The sequence below is a fragment of the Amphichorda felina genome (genome assembly GCF_050947745.1).
Source record: "Amphichorda felina strain 45539 chromosome Unknown scaffold_7, whole genome shotgun sequence".
NCBI classification, from domain to species: domain Eukaryota; kingdom Fungi; phylum Ascomycota; class Sordariomycetes; order Hypocreales; family Bionectriaceae; genus Amphichorda; species Amphichorda felina.
The window spans coordinates 53,749-69,092 of record NW_028145043.1 but is presented as its reverse complement, the minus strand read 5'-3'; the positions used below and the strand labels follow the sequence as shown (position 1 = coordinate 69,092).

The window sequence follows — 15,344 nt, the reverse complement described above, 5'->3', positions numbered from 1 at the left end:
TAACGAGAAGCTACAAAAGGAATTGCGAAATGGTTAAGCGTGGGCTATGTCGACAAGAGTAAGATGGGTTGTCATGATAACGAAGAACGTACGAAAATAGAAGAGGTGAATAGATAGTATACCTCTCTCTTGCTTTATATTTTGCTACCGATGTAACGGGCTGAGCTCTATAGAGGCTTCGGCAACCCTCGGCCGACCTTAACCCTTGGCTGTTTATGGCTGTATGGATATTGGAGCTACATAAGTGGGAATTGGGGTGTTGACATGATGTATCAATCTGTGCGTATCTTTTGGCGTGATGGTCTAAAGCCAGTTGGGTTGTGAGTGGTCATGTCTTGCAAGTTTTATTCCTTGCTCGGTAACTAACCTACGAGATGCTTTTTCACTAGCAGTTTACCAATAATACCTGTTCATGCGTCCCTTTCGATCAGTAAACACGGCCTCCGATTCCAACTCTTTCCGGCCCTCTAGCTTCTTTCTGAAGCGGCGATTCGAAAATTGAAATAAAGAGGTTTGGATAATTATGGTCACAATCCACACGGCGCCAAGAGAAAGACAGGCGATCCATGCTTTGCGGTAGAGAGGGGCGTCACTCTAGCGCTACTGTCAGCAAGATATTCGACGTAATAAAGGTATGTGGGTTGCCTACGCCTCTAAAGACCTGATTTCCATAGGTACCCCCTAAGTTGGAGCATCCCACTGTGGTCCATGATTAGCACACGCAGTTTTGGCTTGGCGAGTCTGTCTTACTATACACGGCGTAAGCAATGGCCCGCTTCTGGGGCGACTTGAAGTTGAGAGAGAGCCAGGTAACATTGATCGGCTGCCAGCCACTGCGGAGATGGGTTAATAAAATCTCCTCCTGTGCACTCAATGTTGGAAACACGTACGGAGATGATTGCGTGACGAGGTAGGCGCCGTAGAAGGGCCAGGATGACTTTGAAGTCACTGGTAGGTTCTATACTCGGGTGAACACAAAACAATCAGACTCTGCTCGTATCCTTTGGATCTTAACCCCCGGTTTCTGGGGGGAGAGGGGGGCTTACATAGAGGGCGATTAGACCCGCAAGAGTCCAGAGACCCGAAAATATAATAGCATAACCAAACCGTTTGTACCGATCCACGAAGGAGGAAAGGACAAGGCCAAAGAGGCCAGCCAAGATTGGACCTGGGGCGTTTAGTAGGTTGGCGGTAATGCTGGTGAATCCTAAAGACTGGATGATGGTGCCGCCCCAGGTGGTTAAACCGTTGATAGACTGCAGGCCGCTCAGGCAGGCAATTAGGTACGGCCAGGTGGCCCAGTGCAGCAAGACGTCGGTTCTGTTGGAGAGTTAGTTAGCAAGTCTCGAGGGGACTTTTCAACCAAAGACTAGCGCATACATGTCCTTCCATCCGATTTTCATGGACGACGTGTGCTTTTTATTGCTGTCCTTGTAAAGTATCCTCGCGGTGAATACGTCTGCTTCACGCTCGGAGAGCCACCCCCGTACTCGTACGAGCCCACCGAAGAGATTTCCAGTGTGGTAGGGGGATTTTGGGACGAGGGCGAATGCTAATATGCCGGTGGCTGCGATAGGAGGGGTTTCACATTAGCTACATTCGTTGCAATGGGTGAGAGCATTCCCACCTATCGTTGAAACTCCACAAATGATGAATATCCTATAATCCCTGCATTAGCTTGCTCCAGGTAAAACATACGCTATTCATTCCTCTCCGACAACTAACCATTGCCAACCGAGTATGCCTTGCTGCCCCTCCAGCCGGAGTGCCCCGGAGGAGATGAGTGAGCCAAAGGCAGACGCCACAGACGAGCCGAAGAAGAATGCGGAGGTGCGCGAGGTGAGTTCGTCCTGCGTGTACCACTGCGAGAGCGTGTAGAGGGCTCCCGGGATGAAGCCGCTCTCGGCCAGGCCGAGGAAGAGACGCGCAGCGTACCATCCCCCGGGGCCGGTGACGAAGCACTGCAGGACTTCGATGAGGCCCCAGACTATGACCTGCGCGGGGATCCAAACGTGGGGTCCTATGCGATGCAGAACCACCTGGAGAGGCTCGGTTAGCCAAGGAGGGGGTTGGAGAAGGGGGTGGAGATGGGGATTATGCGACAGCTCACGTTTGATGGGATTTCGAGGAGAACGATACCAAGCCACAGAAGCGACACGCCAGTGTTGGCCTGGTCACGGGTGATGCCCGTGTCTTCGAGGAAGGTCGACGTCAAGACACCTGAGACATTGGCGCGATCGATGGCCATCCATGTGAACATGATCTATAACAGTGGTTTATACTTGTTAGCACACAGATGTGGTGAATTGGGCATTCCGGCGTGGCTTCCAGGCTCCCAGCTCCTGGCTAATACGCACAGCAAATAAAGGCAGAAACAGGAAATCAGCCTTGCGGACAACTCGTGTTTGTTCCGCCCGTGTCCAGCTCACAAGAACCTCTGTCCCATCCTTGACGATGACTTGGTGAAATAACCCATCGTTTGGATCCTCGGGGTCTCGTTCGCCCCCGTTAGTAGGGACAATTGCTCTCTCGGTGATGTGGCTCTCTTTAAGATGGTCCGAAATACTCGGGCTGGAGGTCCCTGACTGGTCGTCATCCTGGCGCACTTCTCTTTCATGATCCATATCCGTCGTGATGAAGACGGCTTCAGAGTAAGGGTGCTGGGCTGCCATTGTGTTGTCGGATTTCGCGGCTCCCCGAATCACACCGAGAAGAGTAGCACACCTGGAAAGACAGGACGACGGGATGCGCCGCGAACTGCCTCAACATATATCATCCCTTCAAGGCTCTCTGGCCAGACCGGGCCATAAGAATGAGTTGCAAATCAAGCAAGCAACAGGCCCCCGCCATGGGGTCACCATTGCCAATGCTCCCCTACCACACAAAAGCAGGCCTTTTGTAATGCTCTTGTCGCCTTTGGGGCTTGAGATGTCGTGACCGGTAACTATGTGGGGTTTTATGAGGGAACGAGGGCGGAAACGGTAGACGCCAATAACACCAGACCTAATGGACTCACACTGCACTTACCAGGATCATTTTGTCTTCGCCGATCACCTACTTTGACTACGGACCAACCTTTCTTTCCTGCGAGGAGCTTCTGAGGCCTTTCATTGCCGATACCGGTTGGCTCTCATGCGGCGTGTTGGGTCCAAACAACTTATAAGCCAGACGCCATCCACACCAAAGTCACGCAATACCATCCCTGGAGGTTGGCAGGGAGCCCGTATTCCCGGTGATGGGACTACCCCCACCCCAATATCAATACCATACCATATGATCTATGATTCCTACAGCCAGATTAATAATTTCTCTCGGAGGGTGCCGAATGCTTATCTTGTTCTTTCGGTATATATAATAATCGGTGGCTGTCGAACCCTGTTAATGGCAAGCCCTGCACCAGCAGACCATTCTTATCTCATCGATCAGCAATCATGCCATCAGCAACCCAGTCTCCTCAGCCTCTCCCGGCGTACTACATCGGACATGCTGGGGTCGGCCTTCTCTTCAGTGAAACGGAAAACAACCGCATCGTCCAGGATAACCTGAGGGCCATTGGCGATGAGATCCTCGCGCTATCTCCCCGACCGAAAGCCATTGTAGCGTTCAGTGGCCACTTCGAAGCCGGGGAGATTCATGGGCCCGGTGTCATCGAAGGTGAGTTGTTGACAGCGGGAGAGCCAAAGGCGGCCGCTGGGCTAGCTCAACGGGTCGGGATAGCTGACGCGACACGGCACAGTAAACGTCAAAGAAGGGACATATATCCAGGTGAGACAACACCGATACCTCAACGGCACCACAAAGCCTAGCATAGTTCCAACTTCTAACCCGCGACTTGAACCCCTCTAGCACGATTTCGTCGGCGACTTTCACGATTCAAGACCCTTTGTTTACAAGTACGATTGGCCACACAAGGACGCACCCGACCTCGCAAATGACATATGGAAGCACCTGGTCAAGTCGGGAGTCAAGACCAAGCGCGTGGAGCGTGGGGTCGACCATGGCGTCTGGGTGCCCTTTAAGCTCATGTTCCCGACGGAGAAGCCTCTTGATATCCCGTTGATACAGGTATCTACGTACTACGGCTATGACCTCGAGAGCCAGATCCGTCTGGGAGAGATCTTCGAGTCCCTGCGGTTTGTTACCCAAACCAAGTATTCTACCTTTAACATTGCTGACCAGTCCGACGTATTAGCCATGAAGGGTACCTCATCGTAGGCTCTGGGATGGCTGTGCATTCGTTCCGGTCCATCGAAGAAATCCAAGAGGCCAAGACTGATGAAGAGAAAGAGGCTGTGCGAGCAAAGGTCCTCGCTGAGTCGAGGGCCTTTGATACGCATGTGAGAAATGCTGTGCAAAAGAATGATGCCGGTGCGAGGAGGAAGGCGTTGCTCGAGCTCGAGTCTCTATACGAGTTCAAGCGATCCCACCCGACCGTCGAGGTGAGCCCAGCTCCGCAGTCTCTCCAGCACACGCATTGTCAACATGATCTGATTACTCCGACTATAGCATTTTACTCCGCTTCTCGTAGCGGCTGGCGCAGCAGGAGATTCGAAGGCGGAGGCTCTGGGCGTTGATGTAGTAGAGCCTGGAATGTCGTACCTAAACTTGCGCTTCAGCTAGGAGAACGAGGACAAGGTTGTGCTGCTAGATCCGGCCGTAGGCACACAGTACTAGTGATAATACGTGTTGAGATCTCCGGGGACCCTGTCAAATGCCCGACGCAGACTTCCATCTCCGAGATTACCGCAGAACCACGAGGTCATCGGGGACCATGGTCGCCTCCGGGTGGGTCTCCGTCGCTCTGATACCCCGGCTCGAGCCTGGCAACTGCCGCTCCTGCGCCGGCCGATCTAGATCCACACCTCGGATCGCTGCTGCGTTGGCTGGGCGCATGTTGCATGTAATTCCTCTGTTGGTCCGTTTTAGGAGCATATGGTGACCATGTAAAGACAGGCTATAGACCAAGGGGAGGTGCCCAATAGGTTGAGAAAGGGGTTAAATAAGCATGAGATGCCTAGGTGCTTAATCGATTAGTGTCGACGATGCTTCAAACTTGAGCTAGATGATGTGGCACCATACAGCATGTTCAGCTCATTGCATGTCTACCGCTGAGCATTGGCAGTTTGGCACCGCACGTTGACGTCATCCTCCTCTCGAGGATGGGTGGAAGACGTTGCAACTTGGACCAACCTAGAGACCGCTGCAAGGAAGAGATGAACTCCAGAGCTCACAGCTGATATGATTTTGCAGGCTTCTGGGCCTTGTAAGCGTGGATGTGGTACAGGTTTTAAAGAATATATCGGGATGTGGTGCTCCGTGGTAGACGACTTAATTAGCGCTGGTTTATTATGGAACGAATTGGACAACACAGAGCCGATGATAGATGGACTCATATTACCTAGACAGCGATGACTTGATAGATGGCTAGCCACATATATATACATAGCAATTTCCACTCCCAGATACTCGCACATTTGAACCACTTGCTACGAGTACCTATTACCACGGACTCTCTTAACGTCATAGCCTAGAAAACAAGTTTGCATTACACGCGGGGACCCAGTCGTATACACGCATTGATCCGCCTTGTTTTAAAATAAGTTTAGATCCCAGAGTAAGGATACCGCTGGTAGCGGCGAGAGCGTGCGTGGCAGGGAAATTTGTTATTCCTAGTGCCCTGACCACCTGGGCATTTTCTGGAGAAGCTCTAGGTGGGGGGCTTGACTCCCTAACTCTCCATTTCGCCAACCTTCGCTTATCAAGCTCTCGCTTATGCCGTCCACCTCTGTGGAGGCGTTTTGTTTTTGACCTGGGCATCCTTTTCACGCCGGCATCCTCAACAAGGTGAGCTCCGTTCCTCCTGTCTCATGAGCTTCAACAGAACTAACAGTTGAATCGGCAGAACCCAGATTACCTTCCTATCTTTCGATGCTGCCCACCGCCGCCCCGACAAGACCATGCGTGGCGACCACGAGATCGACCAAGCCGCCCGGCAGCTAGCCAACTATCGCCAGAAGGATGAGCTCCCACATATCCTGGAGCAGTACGCGTCGTTGATTGAGGACTACAAGCGGCTGAAGAGCGACTACGAGGAGGAGCGAGAGGCCCGCGAAAAGTACAAACAGATTGCCAAGAGCGGGGAGCGGAACCCCTTCGTCGTCGTCTTGGTCGATGGCGATGGCTATGTCTTCCACGAGAACCTGGTTAGCAACGGCGATGAAGGTGGTAGCAGGGCCGCACAGCTTCTCACTAAGCGTGTAATGGACAGTCTTGAGAGGAAGGGCTTGGAGCGTTGCGAGGTTATCCTGCGCATCTATGCCAACGTCACCGGCCTCTCCAAGGCCCTTCACAAGGTCGGGCTAGTTGGTGGCGAGAAACGCTCGCTCTCCCCATTTATCGCTGGGTTCAATCGCTCATACGGCCTAGCTGACTTTGTCGATGCGGGCGAGCTGAAGGAGAATGCCGACTTTAAGCTCCGTGCTCTATTCCGCCTCTATGCCACTAACACACAATGCAAGCACATTTACTTTGCGGCTTGCCATGATGTTGGATACGTCTCCGACATGACACCCCATAGGGGGTACAAGGACAAATTCACCCTGGTAAAGACGCCTGGGGTTAAATTCCACGAAGAATTCGCCAAACTCGACATGAATATGGAGGACTTCCCCGACGTGTTCCGATCCAGTCCACTTGACCATTCTGTGTATCGCCCTGGCATCTCTATATTCTCAACCACCAGAGCCACTGCCGGAGCCCTTCAGTCGTCACTGTCGTCTAAGACCCTATTCGGTAACTCTCCAACCGCGAGCCCCGACGGATCAAGCTCTGTCTGTCGGTTCTACCCGCAGGGGAAATGCAAGTATGGCAAAAGTTGCAAGAATCTACACATTGACCACGCTCCAAGCGGCTCCCTAAAGGAGCCGTCCCGCAGTAATAACCACGTGGAGGGAAATGATTCAAATCAACGTGGCTGCGTGGCCCCTCCTCTTGATTGGTTCAGCCTGCGCAAGCTGCCTACGAGAGAAGATGTACCCGACGGCCACATTCCAGTCAACGACAACAATTTTCGCCTAGACCCCTACACCCCCCCAGTATCGCAGGATGCTGTTAATCGGTTAAAACAGCGTGTCGATAGGCGGCGAGTGTGCAACAATTTCCACTTGAACGGGTCCTGTGATGCGGGCGATTCGTGCGACTACGACCACGATCCGCTCGACGAGGACTGTAAGCGAGCACTTGAAGGGCTTGCACGCTCTACTCCGTGTCCTAAGCGTGGCGCGTGTAGAAACATACAATGCACTCGTGGGCACATATGCCAAATCCAAGACTGCTTGCGCCGAGGCGGCAAGGGGTACTGCAGGCTACCCGTATCTTCGCACCAGGCAGATTTGGCGCTGCATCGATGTGTCCCTGCCGACAACTCCATCCCTTCTCGTAGTGTTTCATCTCCCATTGACAGTGCCTCCTACAGCACCAATGGCGACGACGCGTACGCACCATCCGAAGCCGATAAGGGAGACGAGGAAGATATCCCTAGCTCAACCCGCGGCGCAACTACCAACAGTACGTCGATACAACATCCTACTGGCTAGGGACAAGCCAAGCCGGAATACACATCTTGAGCGCCTAGACAACAATCATTTAATTGGCCAGGGACGATACCGTTTACTACATTTGCACTCCGTATCTGCTATGAGATACATGAACCCCAGGCCCAATAGCTGTAGCTATCCTGTGTCTGGGCGTGCCCAGCGTGGCAAGACCAACTACATGGCACTACCACCTTATTACAGGCCGCTTATATCATCGGCAACAATCTTCTGCAATGACCATTCGACGAACGAGTGACGCCGTATCTACGTTAAAGCCCGAGCAATTTTAACACGCGTTTTGCTTGACCTGATCCGCGTGTATCACTGTGCAAAGGGTGCTAATATTCGACAGAAAAGGGCGACTCAATCGCCACCTTGCCACTAGATATTCCCCATAGCCTCATACTTCTCATATCCTCAACCTGACACATCCGTTCTGAAGTCGCCTGGCTACCCGTATTGAACGTGCCAGTCTTCTTGATCAAAAGGATCTGGGCATTCCAAGCAACCGGGCGGTGCGATACGCCCTTTGGAACCACATAAAGCTTTCCTAGCCCCATCTCCACGCTATCTTCCCCTCGATTTCAATATTGGCTTTGCCAGAGACAATGTAGAAAAGCTTGTCTACGTCCGGGTGTGAATGGAAGATGAAGCTCCCGCCTATCTTGGCAACCTTGATATGCTGACCATTGATGGAGGCGACGAAAGGGTTCAAAGATGTCAGGTACCGAGACTGCGGCCATGGTTATGTAGAGGTTCCTGCGAGCTGAGATAGATGTCACCAGTGGTGGAAGAAGGTTGTGTAGTACCTCCTCGAATATGGACTCTCAGTTGACGCAAGAGGTCAACATTCACTTGGTGTTAAGGATATATGCACCTATTCAAAGGCGGAAGGGCTATTTGTGCTTCGCCCTTAGGATGACACTCTAAGTCCTTAGATCTAGGTATACATATATCATCCCAGGACGTCTTGAGCAGGGCGCACCCCTACTAAGCCGGATCTGGTTGCCTGACACTATGGCCACGCAAACCACCTCGAGTACCCTTCACTTCACATCGAGCTAGAAGCTACGTCTAGCATGGAATTCGTATGAGGTCGGTAACCAGTGAAACAACAGGACGCGGAAACGTCGGAAAACCCTAGGTTCGATCCAGTATTCACCTGAATGTTGCGTCCGTATGGCGTTACACACGTACCCTATACATACAACCACGCTTCACCGCATGTGTTTTGCTACCGGCGTTGTCATTGTGTACAACTGACTTGGGTACCTAGAATTTCGACCGCTGGATACGACGATTGTAGTGGTCTATAGGTGCAGTATCTAAAGTAGTGTTTAGGTGGCAAACGTCACATTGTATAGAGGCAGACACTAACGTTAATTGGACTAAATGACAGAATTCGCTTGGGTAGATTTGGGGTTCAGCCCCTATCGAAGTATATAATGTGAAATTCTGACACACTGTCGCTCCCCCGGTTACTCGCACCCTATTCTTTCTTAATCTGGGCCTGGAACTTTTCCACCCAATCTGTGAACTCATCCCGGCCACCTTCCCAGGCCTGACTCATGAGCTCACTGGCCGCGAAGGCATCGAGGAAGCACTGGTCCATGAGTGAGTCAATCTCTTCGGGCTGCAACTCGTAGAAGGCGCAGGCAAGATCTCCGAAACGATCTGGCAGCACCTTGAGCACATTGGCCACCTCGTCCAACCTTTGAGGGACAGCTGCGACGGATTCTGACGCGTCGGCGGGAGGGGGCAACCTCGGGATCTTCTTGACGCGGCGCTTTACAATAGCCTGGTAGAGGAGAGTGACGAGGCGCAGGCGCTTGAGGGATGATTCGAGACGTGGCCGAATATTATCTGGATCGGATTTCGGAATCGTGCGGTGTGAGTTCATGAAGTCGTCGAGCATGTCCTGGGTAGAGAGGTGACTGTCCTGCAGCTGATCGGCCAGAGCATCAACATCGTCCTCATCCTCATCATCCTCATCTGATTCCGGTTCCTCGTCGCCCCATTCCTTGAGCTCCTCCATCACGTCCTTGAGCGTGTCTCTCCATTCTTCCACCTTCTTTGTAAGGAAACCCCCGGCCCCCATGTTGGCCAGGGCGGTGACTTGGTCACAAGCCGACCAAAGCACGCCGGTCAGCGCGATGCTTCCCTTGCCATCGGACCCAAATCCCTCGGAGGAGCTGGAAAGCGCCTGGCCGTTCTGCGGCACCTTTTGTAGTAGCTGCGCGAGCTCAACGAGCACTGCGCGACACCGCCACGCCAGCTCGCGACGAACGACAGCAGTGTACCTCTCAGGCTCGCACTCCTCTAGAGACGTAGCGAGACCGGGTATGGGTCCGCCAGCAAGGTCTCTCACAACGGCTATTATAGCGTTCGGTGTAAAGGGTTCGTTGACGATGAGGAGCGAAAGTTTGGTGGAGTGGGCGCGGATCAACGAGGCCGAGTCGCGGGCGAGGGCTAAAGCATCGATAGCTGGAGAAGAGGGGGACTTGTCGTCTGCAGGTGTTTTGGGCAGAGGAGCGGTTGGATTGCGATGTATCTCGGCGAGGGCAACTTGGAGCTGCTGAAGTAGCGAGACAGACGACTGGATGATGCTGTCGAGGTTCCTCAGGCTTGCAGCGTCGGAGGGCGCCATCTTTGGCTCTTGGGGGTCGGGGCCGTGCGACCGTGGCCTGTGTCGTGGGTGCGTGCGACAGATGGAAGAGACTCGATACGTGGTCAATAGAAGGATCTAAGAGCCAGCAACACCCGCACCGTACAGAGTGGGTTGATGGCCTTGTTGTGTGTGATCGTGAATCCGAGCTGGATGGATGATGGTTATGGAGGGGCAACAGAGGGGCATTTCGAATGACACTTTTTTTCTGCTCTCTCCCCTCAGCCCAGGAACAGGCCAACAGTGCTCCACCCTGCACAGTGGAACTTGACACTGGCTGCGCTGTGGGGCCCCTGAGATGCCTGCAATTGCAACTGATGAAGCTGCGAGGTGGCTCCAACTTCAACTTTGGAGGTCTCTCTCCTAGGACTCCGTGCTCCCACCTCACACTCCACCCGTCTGCCCCAATTGATACCTCAAGCGATGCAGCAGTCGACCTCGCTGGCGCTGCTCAGCGCCATCTACTCCTTCACCGTTGCAGCTGCAGGCAGTCTGCCCCGGGGAGTTGGTCCTGAGTGTGAGTGTTTGACCTCAAGCTGACCTAGGCTTGCCCGTCCGTCCGGAGTCGCTCTTCTAGGAATGGCGGGAGCCATCGCGTGGGATGAACAACAGCTGATGCTCAATCGTTTGCAGTTGCTTCGCATTACCAGAATACGAAAGAATTCGCCTGCATCACCAACACCGCCATTAAGCTCAGCCTCAGTCAAGTCAACGACAACACGTGCGACTGCCCAGACGGCTCCGACGAACCAGGCACCGCGGCCTGTGCCATCATCGACCCCCTATCACCAGAGCAGCCCCTTCCAGGCTCTCCCTCGGGCACGACAAACACTACACATGCTCTCCCGGGTTTCTGGTGCGCCAACGAGGGTCACATCGGCGCCTACGTCCCGTTTTCGTACGTCAATGATGGTGTCTGCGACTACGACCTGTGCTGCGATGGCTCCGAGGAGTCTGGGCGCGTCAAGTGCGAGAATAAGTGCGCCTCGATAGGCAAGGAATACCGGCGTCTCGAGGCCGAGAAGCGAGGCAAGCTGGAGAGGGCGGGCAAGAAGCGCAAGACCATGGCCAAGGAGGCCCAGGAGCTGCGTCGACGAGTCGAAGATAAGATCGCGACCCTCAAGACCGAAGTCTCTGCGTTGGAGAAGAAGAGAGATGAGCTGAAACGGAAGCATGAAGAGGCGGAGCGCGACGAGAAGACAAAGGTCGCTAGAGGTGGTGGCTCTGGCGGCGGCAAGCTCGGCGTGTTGGTCGGTGTGGCCAAGGCCAGGGTCAATGAGCTCCGTAACACCCTCGACAGCGTGGTGCGTCAGCGCGATGAGCTAGCCGGGCGAGTCCAGGAGCTGGAGACAATCCTGCGCAAGTTCAAGGAAGAGTACAACCCCAACTTCAATGACGAAGGTGTCAAGGCAGCGGTCAAGTCGTTTGAGGACTACGCTGCGCGTGAGGAGACGGAGGCGAAGGAATACATCCCTGACTCGGAAGTGCTGGAGATTCTCGAAGCGGATAGTGAGACGACTGGTGTCAACTGGGCAGAGTTTGAGTCTGGAGATGAGGGAGACGAGACGGCTGTTTGTGAGTACTCCTGGCCGGTTCCTTTCACAGGCATGATCTGACAAGTGCAGTGTACAATTTCGAAGCTTATCTCCCCGCGTCGCTGCGCAACATGATTCACGACAAGATGAGCCAGGTTCGTATCTGGCTCGTTCAGAATGGTGTTCTGGCCGACAGCTCAAAGACGGGATCTGAGTCGCAGATGGTCAAGGCGGCACGCGAAGCCGTCGAAGCAGCTGAGAAGGAGCTCAAGCAGAAGAACAAGGATCTCACCAAGCAGGAGGAGGACCTTGCTAAGGACTACGGACCTGGGGACATCTTGCGATCCATCAAGGACAAGTGCGTCAGCATCGACTCGGGCGAGTACACGTATGAACTCTGCTGGTTGGGGAAGACAGCTCAAAAGTCGAAAAAGGGACACGGCAACACTAACATGGGTACGTTTGAACGCATCGACTGGGAAGAGGCCGACGACGAGGATCGTCTGGATGGGCGTAGTCTAGGAAAGGGCAAGAGAATGGTGATGCGATATGAGAATGGGCAGTCGTGCTGGAACGGGCCGCGTCGGCGGACTGATGTCTGGCTCGGATGCGCCGAGAAGGAGGAGCTGTGGCGTGTAAGTGAGTCTGAGAAGTGCGTGTACAAGATGGAGGTGGGCACGCCAGCCGCCTGTGAGGCGCCAGACGACGAAGCCGAATCTGGCGCCAAGGATGAGCTGTAAGGGCATCGGAGAAGCCGAGCACGGTGGGGAGCATGAAGCGTTTGCATGTACGCATATTTCACAACGAACCAGTCTAGGCATTAGACAATAATCAACCAAGTTCAGCAATCGGATAATACAAAAAACATGCGATATATTCTTAGGTGCCCGGACTTGCTAGGGTCTGCTTTATAGCCAGCCCCTCACAGGGATCGCAGAGTCAACAGGCTCACATCATTGCTGAGTAAGTGCCTCTGTGCACAACATTTTATGCGTGGAATCGTTTACCGCGTCAAGCACCAGCATGCTCACGTCCTCTCAGGCAAACACTACCTAGCACTTTGCCATTACTACTAATTAGGCGCTAAAGATCAGGCCATCTTTTTGTCACCAACCGTGTTTCTCTCGTTCTCCCCTTCCTGTCCCAAATGCGCCCCAGGAGGTGTGTTTAAGGGTGGCACGCGCTTACCCTTTATTTGCCCCAAGACCTGCGACGAGCGGCCATTCACGATATTTGACGATAGCCCCCGATGAACTAATTGAATATAAATGGATTAACGGGGTTGAGTGGGTGGACAAGTACCAGTCTGGTGGGTATCACCCTGTCATGATTGATGATTTACTACACGGTCGCTATCGAATAGTGGACAAGCTGGGATTTGGTGGTTACTCGACGATCTGGCTCGCTCAAGACGACCGACTAAAGCGCTATGTGACCATCAAAGTGGAAATTTCTAGTCCTTCAACCCCTGGTCTCGAGTCTATCATCCTACGGAAGCTATCTGCCTCCCGATCAAGGACACATGCTGTCTATGCGGGTATCGATGGTAACGAGGCCGTGCCTAAGATTTTGGATGAATTCGACATTCAAGGTCCTAACGGCACACATGGCTGCTAAGCAATGGCTCCTGCGCAAGGAAACCTTAAAGAAGCATCATTCTGTCGCCTGTTTCCAATTCAAGTTGCCCGAGCATTGGCCGCCAAATTAGCCATAGCCGTTGCTTTTGTTCACTCATGTGGCTTCGTCCATGGAGGTTTGTTCATCGTTCATTATTCCCAATCATCACCTAAACGAAGTTAATTGATTTGTAGATATCCATCTTCGGAATGTGCTAGTGAAACTTCCATCGACCTTCGATGAGCTATCTATCGACCAGTTCAGGGAGAAATTTGGCGAGCCCGAGAAGGCTCCTATCAGTCGCGTTGATGGGAAACCTCTACTACCCAACACCCCATCCCACGCCGTGGTACCTCTATACCTCGGGAAAAAAGCTCAAGACTTCACCCTGGCTGATGCGCAAGGCCTTATTCTCAGCGACTTTGGCGAGGCGTTTGCCCCGGCCACGGAGCAGCGTCTCGGGAGGGACTGTAATACACCTGTGTCTAAGAAAGTACCAGAAGCTCTTTTCGAGCCAAACTCACCATTGTCCTACTCATCAGACATATGGAGCCTTGGGACTGCTATATGGGAAATCCTGGGCATGAAATTCATCTTTAGCGATTCAGATACGGAGGATGAAATTGTGGCTGAGCAGATTGACGTCCTGGGCTACCAGAATTTCCCCCCAAGCTGGAAAAAACACTGGGAACAACTTAACACAGAGATGACGGATATGGATCCAGGAATTCCTCGCCGACCCACGGGCAATCGGGAGATTTGGCCTCCTCTGGAGGAGGCATTTGAACAATTTGTGCAGAAGTACCGAAGGAAACGAGAGGGGGCTGGGACTTTCGGAGAGGAAGAGACACGTGCAGTACTTGATTTGATGCGAGGTATGCTCAAGTTTCGGCCCGAGGAACGGCTGACGATAGACGAGGTGCTCCAGTCCGAGTGGATGGTTAAGTGGGCATTGCCTCAGCTAGAGGGATCACGGTGACAATACTAAGTCTGAGTACGGATAGCACCTCCGTAACAAACATATATATGAACAGTCTCCATAGCTCGTGCCATATATGTCTCACCCCCTTCGACTATCGACAAGAGATGATCACTTCCTTCAAGGTCACGCGCGTCATACCCTGGTAAGAGACCGGGTATATATTATACACAGTATACTATGCAGTATATACGAGTAGATATATCTTGGGTCTGGAAGCAGTGCATCTGCCGCCGCGCCAAGCCGGATGGCGGATATTAGTGTATGTAGCCCCGTACCCATACTAATATGTAAATTTCGGCAGTTTTACGTACTATTCACGAATTTGTATCCGTAGCTATGTCTAACTCTGCGGTGGGGCCAATCGAACCAAACATGTAGATTGTAATGCCGTGCAAAAATGAATGTCGTGATTGAGCTCTGTGTGGGGGATCGCCAATCCCGGTGCCAAGGTTTTGAATGCGCAAGGTGACGATCGGCCAGAGGAAGATTACTCCATACTCCGTACATGAGTACCTACTACCACTAAGTTGCTGTCGACGTTATATCGCACGCCTGATCGGTTCATCTGGCCGAAACTCGAGAGCTGTAGGGCTGGTTGGCAGACATGGACAATTCACAAGGCATGCAGCTTTGGACGCCTGGCGGGCCTCTAGCAATCCTTCAAGCTTGAAGGATTCGGGCGCTCAAGCGACCCCGAGGCTATCCGGCACAGGCACCTGCCGCAATTGGGACCAACATATGGAGTTCTATGTATGGTAAATTTGACAATCTGGCGATACGACCCTGCGACTGACGCTGGGGCGAAGGATTCAACAAGGCTAATACCTGCCAATAGTGCCAAGCACGCGATAGAGGTTAGGAATAAGCAGATCCCACGTAAGAGTCACAAAATGCCAACATGGCACAAATCAGCTTATTTGGCCACGAACACACATACTATTGATAGAACT

General features: G+C 52.9%; 5 protein-coding genes across 5 annotated transcripts; 3 read left to right on the top strand and 2 right to left on the bottom strand.

The window, feature by feature from the left end:
* Positions 1–712: 712 nt before the first annotated feature.
* Positions 713–2,672, bottom strand: ACO1O0_006794 (uncharacterized protein; the record flags this gene model as incomplete). The annotated part of the gene is made up of 7 exons (XM_083196174.1): positions 713–833; positions 891–937; positions 1,047–1,320; positions 1,381–1,567; positions 1,736–1,994; positions 2,111–2,263; positions 2,430–2,672. The coding sequence occupies 7 exons, from the start codon at positions 2,670–2,672 to the stop codon at positions 713–715; spliced, it is 1,284 nt and encodes a 427-aa protein (XP_083047382.1).
* Positions 2,673–3,431: 759 nt separating this feature from the next.
* ACO1O0_006793 (uncharacterized protein) lies at positions 3,432–7,595 on the top strand (the record flags this gene model as incomplete). Its single annotated transcript, XM_083196173.1, has 6 exons — positions 3,432–3,654; positions 3,737–3,765; positions 3,847–4,201; positions 4,255–4,456; positions 5,903–7,227; positions 7,390–7,595. 6 exons carry the CDS (start codon positions 3,432–3,434, stop codon positions 7,593–7,595), a joined length of 2,340 nt encoding a protein of 779 aa, XP_083047381.1.
* A 1,489-nt stretch (positions 7,596–9,084) lies between these two features.
* On the bottom strand, positions 9,085–10,242 carry ACO1O0_006792 (uncharacterized protein; the record flags this gene model as incomplete). Its single annotated transcript, XM_083196172.1, has 1 exon — positions 9,085–10,242. One exon carries the CDS (start codon positions 10,240–10,242, stop codon positions 9,085–9,087), a length of 1,158 nt encoding a protein of 385 aa, XP_083047380.1.
* Positions 10,243–10,683: 441 nt separating this feature from the next.
* Positions 10,684–12,535, top strand: ACO1O0_006791 (glucosidase II beta subunit-like protein-domain-containing protein; the record flags this gene model as incomplete). Its single annotated transcript, XM_083196171.1, has 3 exons — positions 10,684–10,777; positions 10,894–11,835; positions 11,886–12,535. 3 exons carry the CDS (start codon positions 10,684–10,686, stop codon positions 12,533–12,535), a joined length of 1,686 nt encoding a protein of 561 aa, XP_083047379.1.
* Positions 12,536–13,121: 586 nt separating this feature from the next.
* Positions 13,122–14,391, top strand: ACO1O0_006790 (uncharacterized protein; the record flags this gene model as incomplete). Its single annotated transcript, XM_083196170.1, has 2 exons — positions 13,122–13,386; positions 13,607–14,391. 2 exons carry the CDS (start codon positions 13,122–13,124, stop codon positions 14,389–14,391), a joined length of 1,050 nt encoding a protein of 349 aa, XP_083047378.1.
* Positions 14,392–15,344: the final 953 nt, after the last annotated feature.